Source organism: Pygoscelis adeliae, unplaced genomic scaffold, assembly GCF_000699105.1.
Source record: "Pygoscelis adeliae isolate BGI_AS28 unplaced genomic scaffold, ASM69910v1 Scaffold315, whole genome shotgun sequence".
In the NCBI taxonomy this organism is placed as follows: domain Eukaryota; kingdom Metazoa; phylum Chordata; class Aves; order Sphenisciformes; family Spheniscidae; genus Pygoscelis; species Pygoscelis adeliae.
In genome coordinates, this window is record NW_008824865.1 from 1,695,458 (window position 1) to 1,722,595 (window position 27,138).

General features: G+C 36.3%; 1 protein-coding gene across 1 annotated transcript in view; it reads left to right on the plus strand.

Annotated features, from left to right (window-relative positions):
* TBC1D22A (TBC1 domain family, member 22A) overlaps positions 1-27,138 on the plus strand; it is a 200,209-nt gene that overhangs the window by 72,319 nt on the left and 100,752 nt on the right. Inside the window, exon 10 of the mRNA XM_009324397.1 lies at positions 11,875-11,984. Within this exon, the coding sequence (XP_009322672.1) occupies positions 11,875-11,984 (110 nt within the window). The remainder of the gene's footprint in view (positions 1-11,874; positions 11,985-27,138) is intronic.

Here is a 27,138-nt window from a genome sequence, read left to right on the forward strand (position 1 = left end):
AACCCGATGTCTCCCACAGTGGGTGGCTCTTCATTCTCCCAGTCCCTGCCTTTGCCTTCTGTGGTTTGGGTGGTGAGGCTCGGGCACTTGCCAGTGAAGACCGAGGCAAAAAAAGTCATTGTGTACCTATTTCATAGAAACAGGAAATATTTGATGCTTTTATAGCACATTAGTTTTAATAAAAAACAATACTTTTAAAAAAATTGACTTATGAATTGTATTGTCATCAAACACATTTCTGAACTGAATTGCGTGTTCTATCTTTAGTTAATTGAGATAAAACTTTACTTTGTTACAGTACAACTGCAATTTAAAGAGACTACCTTTCTTACAGTAACATAGGAGGAAGAAAAATAAAGAAATATACTCTTTTGAGTAGATGGAACAGGTTTTTTTCCTAGAGGTTGTACAGTGTGATAGGATTACTTCTTTGTCTTACTGAATAGGTATTTATCATTATGTAAAAATATGATTGAATCTCATGAATAAAGGAAGCGTTGTGGGTTTTTTTGCCACAGATGCATATGTAGCAGTTTCACTAGGAGATTGTAAATCACAACAGATTAAGATAGTTAAGGAATCCACTCAACAATTAAGCAATATAAGAAGTAGTGTTGCCTGTGCAGTCAGAGTTCATTCTCCTCCACTATGCTTCTTTTAATTCAGTATATGCAATTTGTGCTAAAAAGTGCAAATAATGGATGGTACTTATGTTCTGTTGTTGTGGTGGGTTGACCTTGGCTGGGTGCCAGGTGCCACCAAGCTGCTCTATCACTCCCCTCCTCATCTGGACAGGGTGGGGAAAAAATAAGATGGAAAAAAAACCCCCACTAAACCAAACAACTAACTTGTGGGTCAAGATAAAGGCAGTTTAATAAAGCAAAATCCGTGCGCGGAAGCAAAGGAAAACAAAAGATTCATTGTCTACTTCCCATCAGCATGTGATGTCCAGCCACTTCCCAGGAAGCAGGGCTTCAGTACGTGTAGCGGTTGCTCCAGAAGACAAATATCGTAAATAACGAATGCCCCCACTTCCTCCTCCTTTCTCTTTTTCAGCCAGGGCATAGTGGGCTTCTGATCCTCGATACCCCCAGCTCCAAAACCCTAACGGTTGACCTTGGGTTTCTACTGATGTTTTCTGCCAGAGGCTCCATGTGAGACCATGCTCCCCAGTTGCAGTGTAGAGCACATTTTGTACAGCTGGTCCTGTCCGGACAGGCCCAAGAGCTACTGTGCGAGGTGTTTCCTGTTTGATATGCTCAAAGGCTTGTTGTTGCTCAAGGCCCCACTCAAAATAGTTCTTCTTTCAGGTTAGTCGATAGAGAGGGCTCACAAGCTGACTATAACTTGGAATATGCATTCTGCAGACCTCCACAAGGCCTCGGAAAGCTTGTGTTTCTGTCTTGTTCAATGTGGATTTTAATCATAATTCTTAAATATGTGATTCACAGAGGCGAGGGGTGGAATGTATTAGGTTTGTGTGGCAAGGCTTTGGTAGCGGGGGGGGCTACATGGATGGCTTCTGTGGGAAGATGCTAGAAGCTTCCCCCATGTCCAATAGAGCCAATGCCAGCCGGCTCCAAGATGGATCCACCACTGGCCAAGGCCTGGCACATCAGACCACAGTTGTAAATAAGGCAAGAAGTCTGTAAGCTACATTTCTTTCTTATTAGCTGTGAATGACATGGAAGATACACAAAATAAGGAAGCATGTCATTTTGATTAAGAAATTTGATCAATATTGCATAGTTTGGATTTGCAGCAAACTGCCACCATCATAGGCTTGTGTGTACAATGTCACTGAAGAACAGTTATTTCCCCTGCCATCCTTTTTTCTTTGAGAATTTATGTAGTTGTTCAGTTCAATGACAACAGTAAGTTAAAATAAAAATTTCTTCGTGAGTGAGTGAATTTATGCTTATATGGAGTTATTGTCATATGTTAAAGGTTGCTGAGCTTACTTGACAGTGGCAAATTTTTCAGTCTTTCATCACTGAAAAAACTAAACTTCTGAATTTCTAAAAGTTTTTATATTTACATACAACTTCTTGGATAATTTTTATTACTTTTATATTTATCCAAGTTATAGTTGAATCTTTAGTCTGGTTAAGTTATCCAGGTAATATATTAAACATATTCCTTTTCATGGGATTGTTCAAATGAGTTCTCTTTGCCTACCTTTTAATATTAAGTAATTATGTGCAAGACAATTTCTTTTTTTTTTTTTATAGTTTCAGGTAAGAAATACTAATTTTCAGTACTTCTAAAATTCACCCTTGCATATGCAGATACATAGACTTTTTTTAATCTTTTAAATACATTTTGGCCTTTAATGCAGTTGATTTCCCCCCCCGCCCCCGTCCATAAATAATTCCTTTTAAAATCTACATTCATTTATAGATTCTTTTTGAAGGCTCTTCCATTTTAAAAAATACAGTGCTAGAGTGCCTATCTCTAAAATAGCCCTGTAATCAATCCCATACTTTAACACAGGCAAGGTCTGTGTTCCTAAGGCTTGCTTTAGACTTGTTTGACCACCCTATGGTTTACTCTTATCTCATTCTTGCTGTTTTGTGCGTTGCTTGTTTGTGTGTATGCGCATATGTAGGCTTGATGCTTTAAAAAATTAAATGATAAGCACAAACTAGATAATTAAAAAATGTGGTTTGGGAGGCATGTTCAACCTTTAATCTTTCATTTCCTATTCTCCAAGCACCTTTTGGATTTCTTAGGAAACTCCCTTCTCAGGCATTCTAAGAAAACGCTCATCAGCATCCTGTGCTCATCGTGCATATTGGATGGTAATTACTAGTCCCATAATTTGGTATCACATGCACCACTTTTCCCTGGTAATCTGTTTTGGTTGACAGCAGCAAACCTATTGAAGTGATTACTCTGAGAAGACTTTGTGCTGAACGTTGTGTTCTTCATTGTTGCTAAAATACATTTTTAAGAAGAGCTGTCATCTTAAACGCTTTGAGAACTTCTGTTTCACAATAATATCATACAAGGATGTGGCTTGTACCTTTTTTCTAAATGTGAACTGCATTTACTGGCCAGATTTCTCACCTGTGTAAGAAGTTGCCAGTCTTGTATTTGGCATTATGCAAATTCTGTGGGTCAAAGACCCGTTGGTGCCACCTGGTTTACTTAGTTCTCTTTCGTACCTTATTTTGGTGATAGAGTTGTTGAAGTAGTAAAGATATTTTTCATCTTTCTCATATCTGAATTGTTGAGGAGTAATCTCAGCTGTCAGCAGCCTATGAGGAATCGATGTCTTTTGTTTAATTTGCAACGTGAGCTGACAATTTCCCTGTTTTTCAAATAAATTCATCATTCTTAAGAACAGGCCTATTTCTGTGTAGATACGTGCAGTGGATTATGAATGGGAATTAAGGGCAAGTTCTGGACTACTTAGTGTGGGGGAAAAAAGAAGTGCCATTAAAATCTAGTCTAGAAAAAGCCTGAGTAGAAAATCTTGCTGGCAAGCATGTAGGCCCACTAAAGGTCTCTCAGTGATTTACTGATTACTGTTATGCAGAATCTGGAGTTAGAGAATAAGTATATGAAGTATTTACTCTTTTGTGATAGAACAAATTGAGAGTACTTGCATGGTCATACTTAATTTTGATGAGCGTAAAAATTAGGTCAAAGTAATCAAGTTTACAGTGGTTTTGGAGATGGTGATTTACCTTGTTCTCCAGGTCAAAGGAGATTATAACATTCCTCAGATGCAGTAAAGTTATTTAGAGAATTAATAAAGTAAAATGATTAATGTTTAAAACATTGTTCTTATACTGATGTATAAAGATATTTATCTTGCTTCCTATTGCATTTTAAGGCAATTGTGGCAGATCAACTGAAAACAACTGTAAGATTATTAACAGTGTTAAAACAGACAAGTCAACAATACATTGTGTGTGAGAACATGACTGGTAATAGGGGAATATTTGAAATGCAATCAGGTCATGTTTACCTAAGCCTGGACTGATGAGATGATTGAGTTCTTTTTATTTTTTTTAATTTTACTTTTGTGACTGCAGTGTCACAAAGAAAGGGAAGTTTTACTTTGGTGATTCATCCTTAACAGTTCAAAAGCTATTTCTATCAGATAAATATGTAATTAGGATTTTTTCAATGAGAGATATTGATGTGGTTATGTACATATTTAATTAGGTAATTGTTACTGAAAGAATTTACATTTAAATGGTCTATTATGTCCTGATCTCCTTAGAAAAACATTGCCTTAGTGCAGCAGTGACTGAATAGCTGTTTCATAAGGCTTTTTGAAAACTGAGTTTGAAGTGGAATATGTAAGATCTTCTAGATGTGGAAATATTACTCTGCACCTCTGCATGCAGTTATATGCATACAGTTTTGTAGTTTCTATACTTAGCTGGTAACTTTTAGGTTAGGTCTATCTGAAGATACAGCATCTAAAGTAGATTACAACAAAGTAAACTGTATACAGACAAGTACCTGTGCATGTACAGTCAGAATTATTTCCTTGCACCTCTGCAAGAGCTATATAATTTGGACTTGAAATTTATGGTAATACTTTTTACACATTAGATGAGAAATACGTTTACACAAATTAATGCTAAAAAAGAACAATTTTAAGATGTTCAGAGAATTAACCTTTCTAATGTTTATATGTATTATTTTGTATATTGGATGTATGTAAAGAACAATCATAATTTATTGATGATCTTACAGTCTGTTTTAGGCTTCAATACTGGATCTTTCTTATAGCACCATCCATTTTGTCCCCTGTCTCCCCCTCCAGTGAATTCATCTGAGTTTTGCCTGATTCTGAGTGCTGAGACACTATTTCAAGATAAAAAGCTAAAATTAAAACATTAATAAGCCAATTAATTGTCTGTTTCCTTAAAAATTAGCTTCCTTTGAAAGAAAGTAAGCTTTATTTAATAGAGATATTTTTTGTATGAGCTTGCTTAGTGTAATGAAGTAGTAAAACTATCAAATTAATTTCTTTCCCACTTTATAAAGACTGAGTATTGGTGTTGGTGTAAGTAATAGGTTTAGAGAAGTTCTGAATGCAGATTGCCTTTTTGTTGGTTGCATTTGAACACACAGTTGGACACAGATGGCTATTTGGATGCATTGAGAGGGCTGCTAGTTACTTTAGCAATATCATTAACCAATTTTAATAATGTCATACTGTCGTGGTTTAATCCCAGTCGGCAACTAAGGACCACACAGCCGCTCGCTCACCCTCCCCCCGCCATGGTGGGATGAGGGAGAGAATCAGAAGAGCAAAAGGAAGAAAACTTGTGGATTGAGATAAGAACAGTTTAATACTTGAAATAATAAAATAATAACAACCACAACAATAATAAATTGTAATGGAAAGAAAAACGAGAGAGAGAGGGAGGGAGGGAGGGAGAGAGGGAGGAACAAAACCCAGGAAGGAAAAAAAAAACCAAGACCCAAAAACCAAGAGGGGATGCAACTGCTCACCACCTGCTGACCGATGCCCAGCCAGTCCCCAAGCAGTGCTCGCTGCCCCCTGGCCAACTCCCCCCACCTTATATACTGAGCATGACATCATATGGTATGGAATATCCTTTTGACCAGTTTGGATCAGCTGTCCTGGCTATGCTCCCTACCAGCTTCTTGTGCACCTCCTCGCTGGCAAAGTATGGGAAGCTGAAAAGTCCTTGACTTAGAATAAGCACTGCTTAGCAACAACTAAAACATCAGTGTGTTATCAACATTATTCTCATGCTAAATCCAAAACACAGCACTGTACCAGCTACTAGGAAGAAAATTAAGTCTATCCCAGCTGAAACCAAGACACATACGTTTTCAGTATTTTAGTTTTATTTCAGGACATTATTTCTTCATAAATAAAATTCTCTGTGAAATTAATATTTTCCAGTTCTTTAATGAAAAAATTTGTATTGGATGATTCCATCTGTCTGTAATGGCAGAGTTTTTACCCATGATCTGTACTGAAAAGGTGAAATCAAGCATTTTTTAGAAAAAATCAGATACATCTAAAAGACAGAGATAGGATATGAACTTAATTTTAACATATTGAACAACTTTCACCAAAATCATCAACTAGGCTTAATCTCATATTAAAACCATTTTTTAATGGAGGCAAGCCGTTATCATCTGTTTGTCATGTTTGTTTTCTCCTGTCATTGGAAAAAGAAATCTGTAAGTAGTTGTAAGTAATAATTTTTTTTATTTTTCATTTTATCCTTATGTCTCTGCCTTTGGGATTGGATCCAGTTAAAGCTGTTTAGAAAAAGTTACTCATTCTTCTCTCACGGTGTGAAGTTTCAGAAACCTACACTGGGAATGAGTAAAGAACAGCTAATACCATGCTTACAGCAATGCACGTATTCAGATCAGCATGTCATTGACTCCATGCTACAGCAGTTTTCCTCCAGGCAACTATTCCACTGTCTTCTATAACACAATAAAGGTCTCCAGAGGAAACTGAAGAAAATGAGAAACATTGCTGTGAGACTTTGTAATCGGGAAATTTTATGCAGTGATCTTTTTTTCCCCAGATATTGATACATGTACACATTGGCCTGCTATTTTCCCCCCATATTCTTGTTATTTAATCTTTATATTACTGTCCATTCAGATTTCACGTACTGAAAATAAATTTAAAGTTGTCTAAAACCAGAATTTGCAATTCTGTTTTCAAGCATGAGTCTTAAATTGAAATTATATCTCATGTACTTTTGAGATGGTTATTTTTGCTTCTTCTGTTGTTGTCCTGAAATCCCTTCCACTCTTTCTTTTCTAAACATCTCTAGTGTGTTTATTTCTTCATCCAAATAAGCAAAAAAAAAAAAAAAAAAAAAAGGGAGTAACATGCAGCTTGATTGCTTTTCCTCTTAAAACTGCATGGAAAAAGAAGCACTTTGCACTATGTGCCCACACAGATAAATGGATAAACGTTAAATATGTAAACTGTTATTTTGTATATTATTCTGCCAATCAAATGTTCCTTAATTGGAGTTTGTCATAAAAATTGATGCCCTTTTTTATTTCAGCTGTAGCGTGGAAAAGGGTCATTCAGATATTCAGAGTCAGTTTTAAACTTCCTCAATAAAGTGCAGCAAGTTAAGGTGAATTGATGCAGCAGAAACCATTGCACATCACTGAGCATTTGCTTGTTTGGTGGCTTTTGTGATGCTGTGCTGCCTTTATTAGATTTACTGTCTGGATGGCTTCCACAGTGTAGCTCCTTGTTCAGTGTACACCACATTTAAATCAAAAAGTACCAGTTAATATAACATATACAAAAGTATGCTTCTTAGCTGATCTAATGGAAAATGTATTTTAATATATCTCTAAAGTAATTAGATTTACTCTTTGAAATATTTGGTTGCAGAGTTTTAAGCTAAAGTTTGAGACAGTTGTTTTGCATCAGGTAAATGCTACTAGTGTATAATTGAAATACAATTGAATTGTCTTACACATTTAATTAGATTTTTTTTTTTAATTTCAAAACTGTATTGTCTGACATTAGAAGAGATGACTTAGTGATGCATGAGAAGCACAATGGGAACGAAAATTGGACTGGAAGTAGCTTATATATTTAAAGAACGTATTAAAAATCCTGAATCTTTATTTTACGTTTAAGAGGCTTATGAAAATGCTGGAGATCAGTCAGTATAAGCCACAGAAAAGCATAATGTTCTTGGATGTCTCTTTCAAAGGGAGAGACAGAACAAGAAAGCTGGATGAGTACTTCCTAAAAGTGCTATTTTTATTTAATGTAAATGTAATGTACATTACATTACTGTAATGGCTGAGCTTGCGGCTCTGTGACATTATATTTAGGGACTATGGATTCTTTTAGTGAAAGAAATAGATGGTTCCTAAATGCTATCTGTATCTTTTGATTTATAGGGTCACCCAAACTAGAGCAGAAAGAACTTGATAATAGTTGCCTTTCCATCTCTCCAAAAATTCATTATTTTTCCCCTGTGGAATAATGAGAATTCTACGTAGAACAGTGAATTTACATCAGACCTACGTTCTTTGCAGAAGGGCCTGTCTTGACATCCTCTTTGTGCTTGGTGAACATACCTGTGATGAAAAGTAGTTGGAACCATTGGAAGATGTTTCTTAAAAGCTATATTCTGCTTTCTGGGAAAAAAATTAAAAATTATTCTTTCTAATTTGATAGTCCTGCCTTACTAGAACAATTAGAATCTAGTTTTTCCAAAATATTAATGCTGGGATGTCTTTGCTGTCCAAGTTGCTTCAGCCTTGTTTCTCAAACTGCTGTTGTTTTCTCGCAGCTTGTAATTTTCACTTATTGCAGGTAGTTCAGTCACAGGATGGGGAAGTCTTTTGATGGGCGTTTAAAGTTTTATTTCAGCTAAGTTTAGATTTCCATAGTTTAGAGGTCTGCATTCTGAGGCAATCCATTTAAGTTCAAGTTATAGCTAATATTGAGAAACAGGATTTTCTTTGGATATGATTAATCTGATTTATTTTAGGTTCTACTTTAGAACAAGATAGCTAATATTCCGTTACTACTTGTTTTTCCGTGTTGGCTGTGAAAGGAGGTGAAGACGCCCACCTTCAATGTTTAGGTGTATCTTCAGCTTTTTTATTGGTTTGAATCCTAGTATGAGAATATAGTATGAAATGGTAGATTTTGAAAGAGAAGTACAAAAAAGAGGTAAGATAAGAAAGATGAGAAAGAGAAGATAAAAAGTCTTTTTCATTTGTTACCTTTTCATGCCCACCTGTAGAACAGTTATTGTGTTGTGCTACGGTTTATAACTTCCTTTTTGTTCAGAAGCGTGATAGCAGTATCATGAAAAGAAAAGGTGCGCAAAGGCAGGAAATTTGCAAAGGAACACACTGGCTAAGTAGTCGTAATCTCTTTCTTTCAGCAAGTGTTTAGTGAAGGTGGACCTGAAGACTGCTTCTTTCAAGGGGAATAAAGTTCAATATATGTTTGTGTTTTATATAAATATGAGGAACTCTGGTTCATTTATTGTTTTTTCTGTAGACATTGTGAGGCAGAGAGAAAATGGTTTACTCCTTTTTTTGCTGTTTAAAATATTAAAATGAAAATTAAAAGTATTAACTAGACTTTTTTTTTTCCACTGGGGCACTGTTTTATAAATATATAATAAACATAAACTGTATAAGTGTAGGACATTTTTATGAGTTAACATGTATAGGATATACCAAAAAATTTGTTCCTGCAGTAGAGGATACATCATTCGTCATCTTTTCTGTCTGGAAAAGTCTTTCTCTTCCAAATTAGTGGGAATATTAATCCTTAATTTTCATTTCTGAACTGTTAAAAAGGGCTTCTCTGCTGAAAATCGTGGGATTTTCTTGTTTGTTTTAAAATCTCAAGGCACATTGTGGTGGAGGTAGATAGATCACTTAATATTGATTTTTTTCACAGGTTCATATGAAACTTGTCATCTTAAATTGACTTTTTTTGCCCGTGTTAAGTCTAATAATTTTCAGTCTTTCTGTGCGTAAGTCTTGTGAGCACTCTTAGTAATTTTTCTGTTGGTGGACTTAGTAAAGGACATGTTGACATTAATGCTAATTTGCTACTTTTTCTGGACTTTGAGGGACCTTTCTGTTGTATTCTTTTCGAGCTGCAGAACTGGCATTTTGATTTGAATTAATTTTGCCAAATGTACATCACCTTAGCTACTTGTCTAATCTGAGTTAGGTTTCTTCATTGCTAGATGTTTTGGGTTTTTTCTTGATGTTGGTCTGTTTACCTTCAATCCTTTCTTGTATTCTCCATTGTATCCAAGCATCTTTACTGTGAAAAAACTTTATTCTTCCATATTATGCTAGGCTTTTCTCTTAACATGCTTTTTCTGAAGGGGTTAGATTTAATAAGTGAAATGGACCCAAGTTTGTTCTCAAAGCTGTCTTTAATGATGGAAGTCTAATAGAGAAAGTGATGGAAACTGAACAGAAAGGTGTTGGAGGGGAGTGTTACCTCCCAATTAGTGCCTATGTTACCCCCATTTTCCACAGAGCATTGTGAGAATTTGCTGTCCATTGCTGGGAGAGGAGTATGATACTGATTTCTGGGGGGGTCTGTCCTCTTTTTTGCTGGGAGGAATATGCTGCTGACTTTGGGTAAGGAGTTTCTTCCTCCTCACGAAAGGATTTGCTATTGCAGTCTGCTACTCACTCTTTCTTCGTTGTTTTGCAAGGCAGTTTTATATCTGAGCTTATTATATAGGGTATTTAAAATACGTTGGACACTTGTTTGTTAATCTTCTTTTAGAAACTGGGTTTTTAAAACTGTACTCCAATGCAAAGGTGGCGTTCCTTTAATAACCAGTAAGTGACTACTGGTGCACTGTTTCCAGTCCTGCCACCTCTGAGATCATTGTGTGCTTTTATTTTATGAAGTCTCTGCTGCAATCCCCTGTTTTACTTACCAGGTTTCCCAATACCTTAACTAATGTTTTATTAGCACAACCTAATCTCCTTGTCCTACAGCTATTAATATTTCACAATCCAAAACCAATGATCCCTTAGAAGATGCACGCCCACATAGAGACACCAGTGCAAACAAGAATGCTTTGGGTAACACCTTGCTGCCAGTGTCTACTAGTAGTGGTAAAATCACTGGTATGTTAAAATTATTTTATAATGTGTAATGTTCATGGTTATTACCAACTGACAAATAAGTGCTTTAAGGTAGCATAACCAAATGTGACAACCTGAAGATGTACTTAGGCTATTGTAATGACATACTGCAACGCTATGAGACAGATAGTAGAGGAGTTTTAAGATATTACATATTCTTTGTTTTCTCTTACTGTTTATTCTATGCTGCCTTGCAGTTGTGTAATGGAGGAAATTCCTTCTTTGGTATATTGTACTCTGTTTAAGTAGAATCAAACACCCCTCTCTTCTGCACCGCCCCCTCCTTGAGAAGAAACCAGGGCTGGGAAAGATGCTTCTTTGATTCTCATCTTGATACAATAAGACACTGTGAGCTGCTGCAAGAGGGAAGCTACAGCATTTACTCAGAGCATTCCCAGCTCGTGTTAAACTCTCTTCTAGGACTGTATGGGAGCTTTCGGAGTTAGCTGGCAAGGCAGCACATTCTGTGATCTTTTCAAAATGGATTAATTCAGATGCCACAGTTTAAAAATAAAACAACATGGCTTAGGTGGTAAAATTTCAGTTCATAGTGAAATGTGAGTTTCTTTTAACACACTTGTGTGAAAGACTCAGTTTCCATGAACTAGACATCATTGGGGTTTTGTGCTTTTCCAGTATTGAGAATCATGGGGTTTTTTTGGGGTGAGGGGCGGGAATCTTCTGTTTCCTTTTGTCTGGTTTCCTTCTGATTCCAAATGCTTGCCTGAAAAACAAATCCTCCTTGAAAAGCTGTAGTCAGCTTTCTAAATCAATTTCATTGATTTTTCTAAAAAGTACTTTTCAGGGCTTTTTCTTCTGTCAAAACTGGCAACATATTTTGCTGTGCATGATGCAAACATAGACATGTTCTGCAGAGATTGTTCATACATAGCTTGAGGGCTCTCAAAGTGCTTCTGATGGTCCTCTTTCAGGTGTGAAATGTTTAGAATGAAGTAATTTATTATATATTAATTCTGGTTAACCAGGCATGATTTGAGATTTTCACAGTCTGCAAGAAATTAAGTATTCATTAACATTTAAAGCCATTAGATGACACAGTTGAGCAATAAATGATTCATTTAGTCCCTGTTAAAGTAAACGTGCGTTGAAGTTTCTGACTAGAAGATAAGTGGTGGTTGTCTTTGTTTTCAATTATTTTCTTCATCCCTGCTTTATTTATTCTGTGCACTTCATTGACTTGTCTTTCTCTCTCTTTTCCTGAAACAGAAGAAGAGGAAGTGGAAAATTTTGATGTTTCCAGTCTGCCTGAAGAAGTGCTGCAGAACATAGAAGCTGACAGTTACTGGTGCATGAGCAAGTTGCTTGATGGCATTCAGGTAAATTGATTTTTCCTGTCTGTAAGTAGTGGAGTTAACTGATTAACGTCATGGCTTTGAACTACTTTAAGGTTGTTGAGAAAGAGTACATCTATGAAAAACAGGGAACAGGTAGATTTTCCCATTGGAGAAATCTGCTGCAAGTTTGGCATAGGATTAAGAAAGGAAAAGGAAAAAAAAATGTGCAACTTGTTTTCATCAAAAAGTCTGCATGTTTCATTGTACATCTAGAACGTTCATGATGTTCTAGAGCAGAGTTGAAATCTCCAATTCTAGAGGCAGGTTGTGCACCTCAGTCACCAAGCACGGAGAATGTTTGCTCAAGTGTCCAAGTAAAATGGTCTCACTGAGGTGATGAAAAACTGGCTTATTTATTCATTTTTAAGTCATTAATATAGCAACCTATAAACAATTGATGTCTTAATAGTTCCTGAAATTGCCTTCATATTTTTAAAACATCCATTTAAAACTTGATGCTTATGCTACTTCACTGAGTGTTTGAATTTTTTCTGTGTGGAGGAACTGGCACAATTTTCTGTTAAATGTGGCAAGTTACAGACTAAGAATGGTGGATTTGTGTGTACATGTTCGGATTCATTGGCATATGAGTTTATGAAGATTAGAAGGATCTGCAAGAAATAGTAAATATGTAGCTGAACATCTTGCATTTAGGTGAGGGAGGGATCCATATGATCTACCATAGATTAAATGGGAGTCCAAACATCTGTATTTGATATTTAGCGTATTAAAACACTTTATGCTGCAGTGCTGATGCACGGTAAAGTAGAAACTTTGGACTTTCTAGTTTACGAAGAAGTTACCTGAATTAAATTTTACAGACTTTATGTTGCAGCAGGCATCAAATACTATCTATCTAATATCTGTTTTTCAGATCTGTGTCATTTGAGATAAACAGTTTGAATCTTGCTAAAAAGTAAAAATAATCTGATTTTGTAAACTCAGAATATATCCACTAAAATAATAGTCATTGTGAATTCCTGGGTTATGACGGGACCAAAATTGACCTTTGCTAGAAATGTGAAAATTTCTGAAAGGTGATGATTTCTATTTTGCACTGGCAACAAAGAATTGTTTTTAGTGGTGTTTGGTAGGCAGATGTTTGCAGTCAGGGTTCATTTGCTGCTTTCAGTGAGCTGATGAGAAAATAAATTATGGTTACAAATATTTAGCACATTGCTTGCTGCTTCTTTTCTTTTTTTATGTTCATACCTTCTCTTTCTGATTATTCCCTGCTTTCAAGTGAGCTATTTGTATAGTGTAGAGGATCTTTTCTGTGAAATTTTTTCAGTATTATTTTGGTGATGATAGAAATTGTTACAGGGATAGCAAAACTTTGGTTGGTTTATTCCTAACGTTCTCTTAAAAGATGCGGTGATGGACAAGTGCTTCTACTGTACTTACTAGATTCAATCCTTTTGATAGGTCTTATGTAACTTTATTTGTTTTGAAATGCTTTGGACGAATGCTTGAAAATTTGAGGTTTTGTTTCTCCAAGTGGTTTTAATGTAACAAAGACCCTGGAGGTTGAATTTATGTGTGTGGAAAATGGCTAACTTTCAATCATTAGTAAATCATCATAAAATGTGAATGACCATAAAAATTCCTATGAATTGAAGCTGTACTTTTCAGTGAAACTAAATTAATGTTTTCCAGATTCTTTATTTTGATTACATTTTTGATAGATATTTCTTTCCTTATGGTACTTAGTATTTTTAAAAGTGCTTTAGCATATTCTTGCCTATGACTTATGTTTTAATATGAATGTTTCATTAGCTAAGGCATGTCGGCTAAGGCATATTGTGAATTTAACCTTGTAACAGTTAATTTTTGACAAAATTTTTATAAAATTGAGTCAACAAACAGAAGTGTTTAACTTCTTTGAAGGTATTTTAAGTGTATTTCTCCTGGTTAAAGGTCAAATGAGTAGTAGCTCAATGTTTTGTGTAGCATTGTTGAAAAGCATAGTCTTTTTGTCATGTTGATTCCAGTAAAAAAATGCTGCTTTGCTTATTTCAATCTCTCAGAACTACTACATTTTAAAATATTTGACCACATATCAAAAATATGTGAGAACTTATAAAGAAAAAAAGTGAGAACTTGAAAGCTACTTGAAAGGAAGAAAGCCAGGTTAAGAAACACAAGCCCTCCAACTGTTTTACCAGTTTCTGGAACATCTTCTGTCACAGGCCTGCTGCTCTGTTTTTTTTCTAGAAAAGGAAGTTCAGAGATTACATCATTTCTCCATAAAATTCTGGTTTCATACAAAACCATCAAGTACTGATATACAAAATATCAAAACTAATTGTAATGGAATTAAACTGCATTGATGAAAATTTAAGCTTTTATATAAATGGAATGGTTATCAATTGGATGTATTAAAGGATGCAGTCATCTATCAAAAGCAGGCTTGAAAGATTATGCAAGTGGTGTGACTAATGATGTTACAGTTAATTCAGTGCAACTGCAGAGTGCTTCTAAAATGAAAGGGTTTGCTTGGTTTTTTTCTCCCATTCTGCTGTTTTGGTTCCCTTCTGTGTTGATACCACTTTACTTGTCAGATGGAGGGGTCATGTAGTTGCAGGTTGAGTTGGTTGGGAGAACTAACCCAACAAGAAATTAGCTCATTGAAAGGAAGGGGATAAAAAAAACCAAAACAGAGAATAAAGATTGTTTTATTGAAGGGATGCCATCCAGAGGATCCTTGACATCCTTGAGGAGTTGGGCCCACGCGTACCTCATGAAGTTCAACAAGGCCAAGTGCAAGGTCCTGCATCTGGGTCAGGGCAGTCCCTGGTATCAATACAGACTGGGGGATGAATGGATTGAGAGCAGCCCTGCTGAGAAGGACTTGGGGGTACTGGTAGATGAGAAATTGGATATGAGCTGGCAATGTGTGCTTGCAGCCCAGATCCTGGGCTGCATCAAAAGCAGCGTGGTCAGCAGATCGAGGGAGGTGATTCTTCCCCTCTACTCCGCTCTCGTGAGATCCCACCTAGAGTACTGCATCCAGTTCAAGGCTCCCCAGCACAAGAAAGACATGGACCTGTTGGAGCGGGCCCAGAGAAGGGCCTTGAATATGATCAGAGAGTTGGAACACATCTCCTATGAAGAAAGGCTGAGAGAGTTGGGGTTGTTCAGCCTGGAGAAGAGAAGGCTTCGGGGAGACCTTATTGTGACCTTTCAGTACTTAAAGGGGGGCTTATAAGAAAGGTGGAGAAAGACTTTTTACCAGGGCCTGTAGTGACAGGACAAGGGGCAACAGTTTTAAACTGAAAGAGCGTAGATTTAGACTGGACATAAGGAATACATTTTTTACGATGAGGGAGCCCAGAGAAGTGGTAGGTGCTCCGTCCCTGGAAGTGTTCAAGGTCAGGTTTGATGTGGCTTTAAGCAACCTGATCTAGTGAAAGATGTCCCTGCCCATGGCAGGGTGTTGGACTAGATGATCTTTAAAGGTCCCTTTGAACCCAAACCATTGTATGATTCTGTGATTCTAACTGACTTGCATTCTGGATCATGAAATCCACTGAGCGGGGACAAGAGCTAGATGGGGATGGGTGAGGTGGGACCCAGAATCATTAGACTTAAGATCAAATTGTGCCCCAAATTGCATAAGCTGATTTACATGAAATTGTAATAATCCTATGCTCTTTCCTGCACCTGAATGTTCATTTCTGTCCATCCCTTGCTGAGTGCTACCTATTGTGAGCTGATCCACAAAGTTGAACTGCCTGACAGCACAACAAAACAAAAAAGCACTGGTTGGTTTAAGGAGTGAACACCTTGAATAAGTACCATAGCAAATAAATGAGTAGAACTACACAGTAGGGCCAAGGCAGGATCATGACAGCTGAGACACGGATTTACTTTAACGGCTGTAGATTCTCAACTTACCAAACTTCTTGTCAATATGCAGTAGTCTAGATGATCCGCTTAAGTATCTCTACTTCTCACGAAAGTTGCTGCCGATTGTTTCTTGGAAATAGTAATTAAATTAGTTTTTACTACTCCTTTAGTATTTTCCGTGTGATCTACTATAGATAATGGAATGTCTTTACAGCCAACCAGGATAAACTGCTTCTCTCACAAAGCCACAGACAACATAAAAACACAAAACCAAAGGAAAATCCCAAACAAGATTAGTGCTATTACGTTTCCTTTTTTTCTGTGAAAGTGTTGTATGAGACTCATGTGACTACTGATACTTTGTCTGAGATGTCTGAAAGAACTGTATGAGGATTTTACAAGAGGAATATGTGACATGTGGTGATAACTGCAATCTAAGTAGCTCTGCAGAATATATCCATTAATTTATTCATCAATATAGGCTTCCATTTGATGTTGGCCTGCCAGTATTGGATAAGTTTAAAGGTGTACTGTGATAACAATTAGAGTCCTGTTGTGAATTTTTTGGCTAATACGAGCTAGATACGTTTTTGTGTGTTTGTCTTTCCAATGCATAGGAGCGTAATGGAAAAATGATTGTATTTGTATCCCTTTATTATTCTTAACAGAAAACTCATTTATTTTTCCAACCCATCCAGACCGTCTCATTTTCTTGATTCCAGAATTGTCAAAGGTGTTATTAAGAAATATGTGTTTCTTGGTCGAGTTTTGCTACACATAGTAACTATTATTTCTGCTGTCCTCACTCATCTTACCCCCCTCCCTTCTTTATCTAATGTGACTCTGTATTTTTAATATAACAGCACATCTTTGAACCATAGGGACCTGTGGAATAAAAGACAGTGTTGGCATTGAGCAGCATGACAATCACCTCCTGACATGCTTACAGTTCTTAGCCTAGAGAAGAAATAAAAACTTGGTCAAATGATCTGTTGCTTTAGCAGATTCATGCTGTTTTTTGGTGATCTGGGGGTTTCTATGCAAGTATGTCTTTGGCTCCAGTTAGAGGTAACATTTCTCATTTTTCTTTTGCAGAACTTTTGCAGTAGTTAATATTTGATATTGCACAATAGTTTAATCTATTTTGTGTTCTCAAATTACTTTGCATCTTTCTCAGTTTGTTCTCTCTAGTTATGGGCTACATATATGTCTCATCACAATTTGATTGAAATTTTTAAAAAAATGATTTAAATAGAAATACTAGGAGATTTTTTTAACATAAATTTGTCTCTCTAAGATGTCACTTAATCTTGGAATCTGTAGTTGTAGATACTGTCTTATAGCAGTCAATTTTGGATGATGATATGCTGTAATGGTTTTCCTTTTCAGTGCTTCATGACTATGTGCTGCAATTTTTTTCTTTATCTTCTGTCCCAGAAAGATTATACCTCACTGATTTTTCTTACTTATTTCAGGAAAACAAATGAGAACTTCTAAAATCCTAAGAACATAGGTTAATTCTGGTAGGAAGGGGCCTCTACAGGTCATCTAGTCCAACCTCCTGCTCAAAGTAGGATCAGCTCTGAGGTCAGATCGGGTTGCTCAGGGCTTTGTCCAGTTGCGTCTTGAAACCTCCAAGGGTGGAGACTGGACCTGTTCCAATGCTTGATTGTCCTTATGTTGAAAAAGTTTCTCCCTATAGCCAGATGGAACACTTCTTGTTTGTTTATGCTGCTTGTCTCTTATCTTCCCACTATGCACCACTATTAAAAGCCGAGCTCTGTCTTCTTGGTAACATAGGTTTTAGCAGGCTGCTATTAGGTGCCTCTGAAGTCTTCTTTTCTTCAGGCTGAACAACCTCAGTTCCCTCAGCCTCTCACAGGGCACATGCTCCGTACCTCTGAGAATCTTGGTGACCTTTTGTCCTTGCTCCAGTTTATCCATGTTTTTCTTGTATTGGGTTCCCTAAAACTGGATGTGGTATTCTAGATGTGGTCTTGAAATATAAGAAATTATTTTTAAACATTAGGAAAAAATTCTTCATTGTAAGGGTGATCATACTCTGGAACTGTCTGGTCAGAGAGGTTGTAGAGTCTTCATCTTTGAATTTCAAAACCTGACTGCACATGGCCTTGAGCAGCTTGCTCCAGGTCACCCTGCTTTGGGCAGGGGTTGGACTTAGACGGTCTCCAGAGCTCCCTGCCAACCGCAATGATTCCACAATGAGTGCTGAGTGGGGTTAATCACTTCCCTTCATCCACTGGCCCAGGAGGTTGCTGGCCACCTTTGCTGCCAGGGCACACCACTTGCTCAGTCTGAGCTTGCTGTCTGTTTAGACTTCAAAGTCCTTTTCTATAGAACTCCTCCCCAGCTAGTTTGTCTCCAGCCTGTATTCTTCCAAGATGCTCTAGTGCTGATTTATAAAAACCTGTTTCTGAGGGTGTGTGTGGCCACATGCAAAGTATGTCTAAATAAGACCACCTTTCTTGATTATTTTCAACACAGTTGATAATTTCACATTTGTAATCTATAACAGTATTTTGGTGCATTCCTATTGTGAATAAGAATCATGTTTTCCTAGGTTTTTTTAGAGCTAGTTAATTTCCAGAACTATTTTGTCTTGCATTTCAAGTTGAACAATCAAAAGATAAAACGTTTCAGATGTCAGTCCAACATGCTCATGATAAAGCTGGTTGTCTTTAGAACACTTCCAACCTGTAGATGACGCATGAGTATTTTTGCATTTTCACCTGTAGGAATAATGACTGTGCATATGGGAAAACTAGAACATATCCCACAAGTATTTTTTTCCACTTAATAAGTAGACATTCCCATATATCCATCGTAATTAGCTTTTTTTATTACAAAATCATCCTTTATAACACTTTCCTCAACAGAGTCCCCTTAACATTCAAGTAAAAATTTCACCTGATCTGTGCCACCTGAAAATGTAATGTTCATGTATAAAATAGAGTATGACTCTTCATTTTAACTTCAAGTATAATGGCAATAAAATAACCAAAGGGGAAATGTATGCATTGCATAATGATCTAACCAGATGTATTAAAAATAGCAATAAAATATTAGTATCATTATTTATCAGGGCCTGGGAATTTTTAGAATAAAAGGGAGATAATTCATTTCCAGGGACTGGAGTACACTGAGGTATATATTAGCTATTTGTATGGCTGATAAAAATAGCAAGATTTACGATCTGCAAACGGAATCCTGCAAAGTTCTTTCTTGCTCGTGAGTTACGGAAAATTGTTGCTAACGTATGCCTCAAGTCTGAATTATGGATGGATGGAATGCTGCTTGGAAAGCCTTTCAGAGGTCTGTGGGAACAGATAAATACCATGAATATGGAGCTCAAATGTTGAAAAGTATGTACAGAAATAACTGACACTAGCTCTTCTGAAAGTTCTTCACAGGACCTTCCGAAGGTTTACTTTTAAGGAAAAAATAGGTCGAAGATAGTTTTCTTTGTACCTTTTCATTAAACTCTTGCAAGACAATTTTCTCGATCATGTCTGCAATTCATTTGGGTAGCTAGTTTAGGGTTATGATAAATTGCAGATCTGTTGTCTGAGAATATGGGTTCGTTAGCCAAGATAGACAGATACAAGGAATATGTACTGTAAGTGTCTGCATCTGTCTCTTATCTGTCTCTTGTCACGTGAACCGTGTGTCTGTTGCCTATGTGCTTTCATGCACAGGTCAAGTTTCTGTATCACAGGTACTGCAGGGTCTACCTGTGCAAATGCAGTGATCTTGGCTAGGATTTTTGGGTATGCATCAGCCCAGCGCTTCTTTTCTCTAAATGGAGAAAGCAGTTTTTCCTTCCGCCTTCCTCAGCTGAACATGCACCGCTGCAAATGTGGTGCGTTCAGGGAAAACGTGATGTATGATATAACTGTCTCCCAAGCAGTCTTCAGAGTCTCCACTAACATCGTATAGCTGATACTGAAAGACAGTACTGCAGTCGTGCTCCAATTTCTGTATAAACAGATCCTAATGCCAGTCAGAAATGTATGTTTTAGAAATGTGGAAGTCCTGTCAGGAATTGTCAGAAATGCTAGCAGTATTTATATATTTCTGTATATAGTTCTCTTAACATTTGAGCTGCATATTCATGCTCTGTGTCTGTTCCTGCAGCTACTATCACTGTAACTCCATCTGTGAGATAGAACTTCTATATGATAATAACTGTTCAGTAATTTCCAGAAATCCAGATTGTTCATTTTATGCTAGTGTCTTGTCCAAGTTGGATCCTGGGAATGACAAAACATGGTGGTTTTTTTCCTTGAAGCTATGACTATTCTAAGGAAAACCAATGGATTTTGCTTGATCAGAATTGTGTTTTAAAACACTTATAAAAGTAACAGCTTTTTATTTTAGAATTAAAGTACAAGTGGTGTTGTAAAACTTTATGAATGATAATATATATAATTATAGGGATGACTGCTGATGATTGCAAACAGATTGCTGTCTTGCCAAAAGTGGGTTTATTGTTGAATGGAGACTTCATTCTGATGAATAAACAATAGCGTGGGTTTACTCTTATTCTTTTCATTATCACTGGCTTCCATAAAGCTATTTCTAAATTATGAACAGTTTTAAATTCAAATATCCAGTTTCTCAAATTTAGATATTAATTGGAAAGACATAAACATGAGAAAATTCATGAGAAATAGGTTCTTTAATTAGGGCAGGCATTTGTGCCTGTTCAGGATTCTAGAATGGCTTTTCTTCTAATGAGAAATGGACAACTTCAACATTTTTAGTAATCACTTACCAAATGATACCCCTAAATGATATTTTTCTGTTACTCTATCTGCATGTCATATGTGAGACTCAAGTCTTCTGAAACATAAGCATGGCCACAACAGGTGCTTCTATCCAGAATCCTTTCTGTATTCATGCTCAGATGTCTGCTTCTATTTTTCTTACATAATCTGTTGGAGCAAATACTGTTTTATGGTGTTTCAAACTTAGAGTGAAGGAAAAGAAGATTCAAAGTAGAACAAGAGTCTAGAAATTTTTCTGTAAGCAGGTTTTACCTTTCTCAATTTAAGAGAATGTTCTTACACAGAAGACACATAAATTACTGTTAAGAATGAATACCATTAAGGTATTTTTGAGGGCAAAACACATGCAGTGTTGTGTCATTCTGTGTGACTTTTCCAAAGGACCTTCAGATCTTCAAAGTCTTGTTTGAAGCTCCTCTTCATAGAGTTCTTTGAAGATTTTATTAGTACCTTAATAAAAAATTACATTTTATTGAACAACACTAGGAAGTTAATAAACAAACTCAGGCAGTAGAGTAGTTGTAATTACGAGCTGTTGGAATGTAATTAACACAATTGTTATGTTAGTCCTGTTCTTTTGATGTAACAGTAATTAAAGCATGTCTGCTATTGTCTGTTCAAAACTTGGAATAGTTAAAATGTAAAAAAACCATATCTGCTGTGGTCTTCCTGTATGGCTTTGAGTAGATTTAGTCTGAGCAGCTACTGTCTGTATCATGGTTGTTGATGATCTGGCCTCAGACAGATTATTTCAAAGTAGATCTTGAAACTCTTAATGTGCCAAAAACTGAGATAAAAAATGTCAACATTTTAGATTTTTGGAATAAATGATCCTTCAAACTCACCTACACTGAGACTGTCATTAACAATGAGCCTAAGTCATATAGCATCAGTGTCTACTTTGCAAAGTATAAATCGTGCATTGATTTAGAAGAATTGTAATTAAATCTGTTGTTTGTGATATCACTGAACTGTATAGTGGGAACATGCCACAACAATAAGCTTTGCACGAAAATTGCTGAGTTTGGACTAGCGCCTGTCCGTGAGAGATCTTTTGGGACTCTCCTGAAATTTCCAGTGGCTTGGTCACTGGAGGACTTATACTCCTCCCCATCAGTTTGAGAAGCTTGAATGCATCACTACGGTACTGTGCATCAGGATGCCTAGTAAGAATTTCAGAGGCAGTTGCTAACTCTGCTCAGTTTGAAATATATCTGTGATTACCTCCTATGAAGGTCTCTGGTAATGGGTAAACAAGAAGATCAATGCTCAAAACTGCTTTGGTATGAGAGGAATGGAATGGGGTGGATATGACATCAGATTTTGAAAATGGTTTCAAGGGGATTCAGGAGAGCACAGACAATTAGACATGCACATCAGGAAAGTTTGTAGAAAGTGTAAAAATAAACAGAATTGATGGTTAAAGGATAAAAAACATATTATTTAATATTTTCTATAACTCCTGTAAAGCAGCACAAATCTGGTAGCTTTTGGAAGGCATCAGTGAGACTGTGAACCACTGTACGGTTTAATTGCATTTCCAAAATGCATTTTGATAAAGTCCTTTACCAGAAGTTCATAAAGAAGCTCAGTGTCCATGGTAGAAATATTGGCTGTTACCACATAGGGAGGAGAAGGATTTATATTAGTCCTCAAAAGAGAAAACATCACTTTGCTACTTTTAAAACCTAAAATGAGTTTGTGCTCAGTATGCTGAATGCTGTTCTTATCCTTTCTGTCCATCCCATTTTGAAAGGATGGATTGAAAGTTTAAAAAAACTAATAATGGAGTGAGATAAGTGTGATAAAAGGTATTGGGACAGTTTCTGGGTGATGGATTAAATTCTTCAGCTTGGATGACTTAGCTAAGTGGAGGAATGTAATAGAAGTCTTTAAAATGATGAGCTGCGTGAAGAAGGTGACTAGGGAGTAGTTGCTTTCAATCTCTTCTGATGTAAGACCTAGGCAGTATATTGTAATACTGCTGAGTGATAGGCTTAAAAAGTGTGGTTGAGTAACTAAGCTGCAGGGCTACTTGTCAAAAGATGAAAAGCATTTTACATAGGTTTAGAACCTGAACAGTTTGAAGTTTGGTTGAAGAAAAGTCTTTAAACAACTTTAATTACCAAGATACCACCTTGAGTTAGGGAAGTCTCAGCGCTGCAAACTGGAAACTGAAAGAATGCTGCAAGCATATCCCTGCGGGCTTATTTTGCTCTTGTTGTACCTGGTAGTCATTTGCTGCTGAGTGCTCTTAAGGGTGAAAAAGCAAGGTGGTTCTTTTGTTTGGCCCAGTACCCAATTTTAAGTTTGTAACAATGCCTTTGTTGGGACTTCAGGTAATAGAAAATTGAGGGCATCAGTAGGATTTATCCTCAGGGCTGTAGTTTTTCTTCAGGACAGGTGTCTTTAGAAGCTCTTAAGGAGCCTGTGTCTCTTTGGAAGCCAATAACGCAGTTTTCTAGCATGTCAGTGAGAGTAAAATTTTCAGGAAGAGAACAAATCTATTTGTAATCAGTTCTGAATACTTATATAAAAGGCATTGTTTTCTATGTTTTAGATGAAATATACCACGCTATCAGTATGCTTCAGAATAAAAATATTTTATCTTCTACCTAAAATTTACAGCATCAGCTTTTGGGATTGTAAGTGTCCGTATTTATGATTTCTAGCTCTTACCCAGATTTGAACTGTTGTCTGGCCTATGCCATAATCCAAAAATATACCTTGAACAGTTCTTTTATTGCTACTTTAACAGTTTCTGTAATTTATAATATGTCCACTTGTGTAAAACTGAGGTTTGATTACATAGCCCAGTAGAAGATTGGATATTTGATTCTGAGACAGTGGATACTATTATAACAGGCGAATCAGTACCTACTTTTTAATAAGATGTTGCTCTTTCCATCCTGTTATGTAGGAATAAATAAGATAATGTTTTCGGTGTAGAAAATTTTGGGCTGCAACGCTTTGTAAATCTTTTTTCCTATTGCTTAGGAAATTTTAAGTTTTCAAAAGTCAGGCTTAATAATTACAAAGGTTGAAAGATCTTTTCTTTTAAAGGAAATATCTTGGACTAATTATGGAACATGCTATGGAATATGTGCAAACAGCATGTTCCATGTGTGCAAACACTTGTGTGTTTGTTCTTGTGCATGAGCACTCTATCTCTCCTGATCTGTATTTAAGATTGAATTTGCATTATAATCTGCAGCTTCAAGAAACATTTTGGGTAAACTGTGCCTACCATTGGTAGTGTTAATATACATGTTGACTATCATCATCTAAATGTCGTGCTTCCCTCCCACCTGCCTCCACCTTTTCACATAACTCTGAGAGCAAGGTGAACCAAGATTTTTAATAGGAGGCTGCTTAGAGGGTACACAAATATATGAATGAATTACTTAAATGAGTTTAAAAAAGAAAATTGAGAAGATCCCTTTCTGACATAATGAGAAAAATATACAACTTCAGAAAGCCTTTTTTTTTCAGTTGTCTTTTGTTCATGTGATAATATACTTGAACATACCTAAATTGATGTATAGGAATTCTTAAATATACATCAGTAGAGAAAATAGACATCTAGGTATGCCGTATACAGATTGCTTAATGTATCCTTTATATTTAAAAGCTCTGAGCTGATTGATAAAACCTTATTAAAAAGAAACAAACAACACATGAAGACTGTGTCAAAACTTTCCATTTGCTTCTTTAAATGGTTCTGATATTTTCATCAGTACATTGTTGGTGAACAGCCTGTGTGACCTGAAAAGATGAGAAGCACTGTGCCTATACTTGTGCTTGGCTGCAGTCATTATTGTCAAATTATTGACAGTGTTTTTTCCTTTCCATTTGGCTGCCTCTATTTGTCCTTCCGTGATGACATAAAAGGTTGTTTTCCTTTCCTTTTCAGTTTTCTTCTTCTCTTAAAATTATCCTGTCATCACCTATTTAAAGAGAAAGATGGGGGACTTTGTTTAGCTAAAGCCTGCAAAGTCTGAATTTTCAAAATAGAAAATATTCCTGATGATGACAACTGTAGTAAAGATCATATGTGCAATATATTAAGTAGTGCAGTGAGGTTCTGTATCATTCAGAGGGCATTGTTTCCCCAAGGTTCTTACCTTAGATAGTTGCAAATTTGTTTCATTTTCTGACCCTGGGAAACAATTTTTAATACTCTGAGATTCCGTCTATATATATTTTAAATAATATATAAATCAATGCAGAAGGGCAAAGGATCTAAAATGTTAAAATTTTTGATGTGTACATAAGAACAGTTGTATTTTGAAACTTGAAAATATTTCCTAAGGAATGAGTAGAAAAAGTAATATAATGTGTTTTCATGTGTGTGTGTGTGTAAATATATTAAGTGTGTGTATATATATCTGTTCATATACATACAGAAGGATATATATGTATATATATCAGAAATTTATTATATATAATTAATAATATAGATATGTTATTATATTTATATATAATACTCAGTGTGTATTTGATACCTTCTGTGTATGCTTACAGCTGCCTTTGTACTTATACACCAGATGGCATTCACAAATGCTGTTTACATTCCCTTTTCCATGTGTAATTGAAACAATTGAAGAAGTCGGAAAGAAAGATTTTCAGATTTATTACGGACTCATTGTTATGAAGTACCTGTAGTATTTTGGAAGAGATTTAAAATTAAAATAACATGGCGATATGTTGAACTTGCTGGACAGTTGCTTTAGAAATACATTTGACACGCACTTAAAAAGCATCTGTGTTCTTTTTAGCACTCCATCATAAGTTAGTAATATTTTGAACAGTCAGTACTGTGGCTGCATATGGTGATTAGAAATGAAGTATAATTGTTACAATATGCATCAGAGTGACTAATAAGAATCTTATTGATATACGTGGTTGAAAATACTAGAATCTACTTTGGTATTTTGTTCCTGATAGAGAAATAAAAAACACTAGCAATGTATGGTGTAGATACGCCAACATTTGGAGGATATTAAGAATGCAAGTAGGACCATCCTTAGTTCACTCAATATCAGTTTCTCAGTGTATCCACAGAAAAGGTTACTTTAGGACTTACTTTTCAAGGTAAACACCTTTCCAAGTGATATCTTACTGTCAGCATTCAGAATAGAGCTAGCAAAATGGATGGGACTTGATACCCAGTGGTTAAAAATGTGCTTTTAGAAACTGTGGTCTCTCTCTCTCTCTCTCTCTTTCTTTTTGTGAGTATGGGAGGATAGTCCCAGTTAAATTTGTTCAGTGCATTTTTTCTTTATTTTCACTATCTTATCAAGTTTCTTCCATTTAGAATTTCTCTAACCTTTAAAAAAGTAAGGAATTGCCTAACACATTTTTTTCATGTTTAGTGAGGGCTATAATTGAAATATTTTATTTTAAATTATAATGACTATTTTTTGAGAAGTCCTGCCAGACCTAGTTGTAGTTGCAGGGCAGTGAGGTGTTTATACTAGCCTCTACAGAATAAGTACAGACTACTAACACAAAGATTTGAGACTGAAGCAAGTTTTGAGCCCTTGTGACATTATAAAGTCTTAACCTTTCGTATTGTAAGGTGAAACTAATTATGTGTTGGAGTCTGAACGAGATATTATAACCATTCAGCTGTGAAGTAGGTTAGCATAGTTCACTGAAAGTACGTTGGAAGCTATCTGAGCAGAACGTCAAGGAATTTAGATATTGCATACCCATGCGTGATTTTTTTATGTTTATCATAGATTCTGTTGTGTACTCATGCATACTTTGTCATATATAAATACTTACTACAAAATGTCAACACAGTGGTTAGGAATAGAAAGCATTTTATGTTAACTGTTTGCTGAAGGTCTGTTGAGGCAAGACAATCCTGTTGCCAGTTACTTATGACTTTTTTCAGAGTTTGTCTTTTGCTTAATATCGATCGTCAAAGTTACACAAGGAATAAATGAGGAAATATAACAAAAATTTGTAGGATGAGTAATGAAATGTTCCTGTGAGGACCCACAACTGTGAGGGAGAATAGGTAGGAGAGTTGAATAATGGAACACTTTTTTCTGCAAAATTTAGCAGAGAACTTGTATTGGGTTTACGTGGCAAAGTTTTGGTAGCAGGGGAGCTGCAGGGGTGTCTTCTGTGAGAAGAGGCCCCATGTCAGACAGAGCCAGTTCCAGCCAGCTCCGAGGCGGACCTGTCGCTAGCCAAAGCTGAGCCCATCAGCGATGCTGGTGGTGCTTCTGTGATTAACATATTGTCCTGGTTTCGGCAGGGATAGAGTTAATTTTCTTCCTAGTAGCTGGTACAGTGCTGTGTTTTGGATTTAGGATGAGAATAATGTTGATGACACACCAATGTTTTAGTTGTTGCTGAGCAGTGCTTACACTAGTCAAGGACTTTTTAGTTTTCCATGCTCTACCGACCGAGAAGGCTGGAGGTGCACAAGAAGCTGGGAGGGGGCACAGCCAAACTGGCCAAAG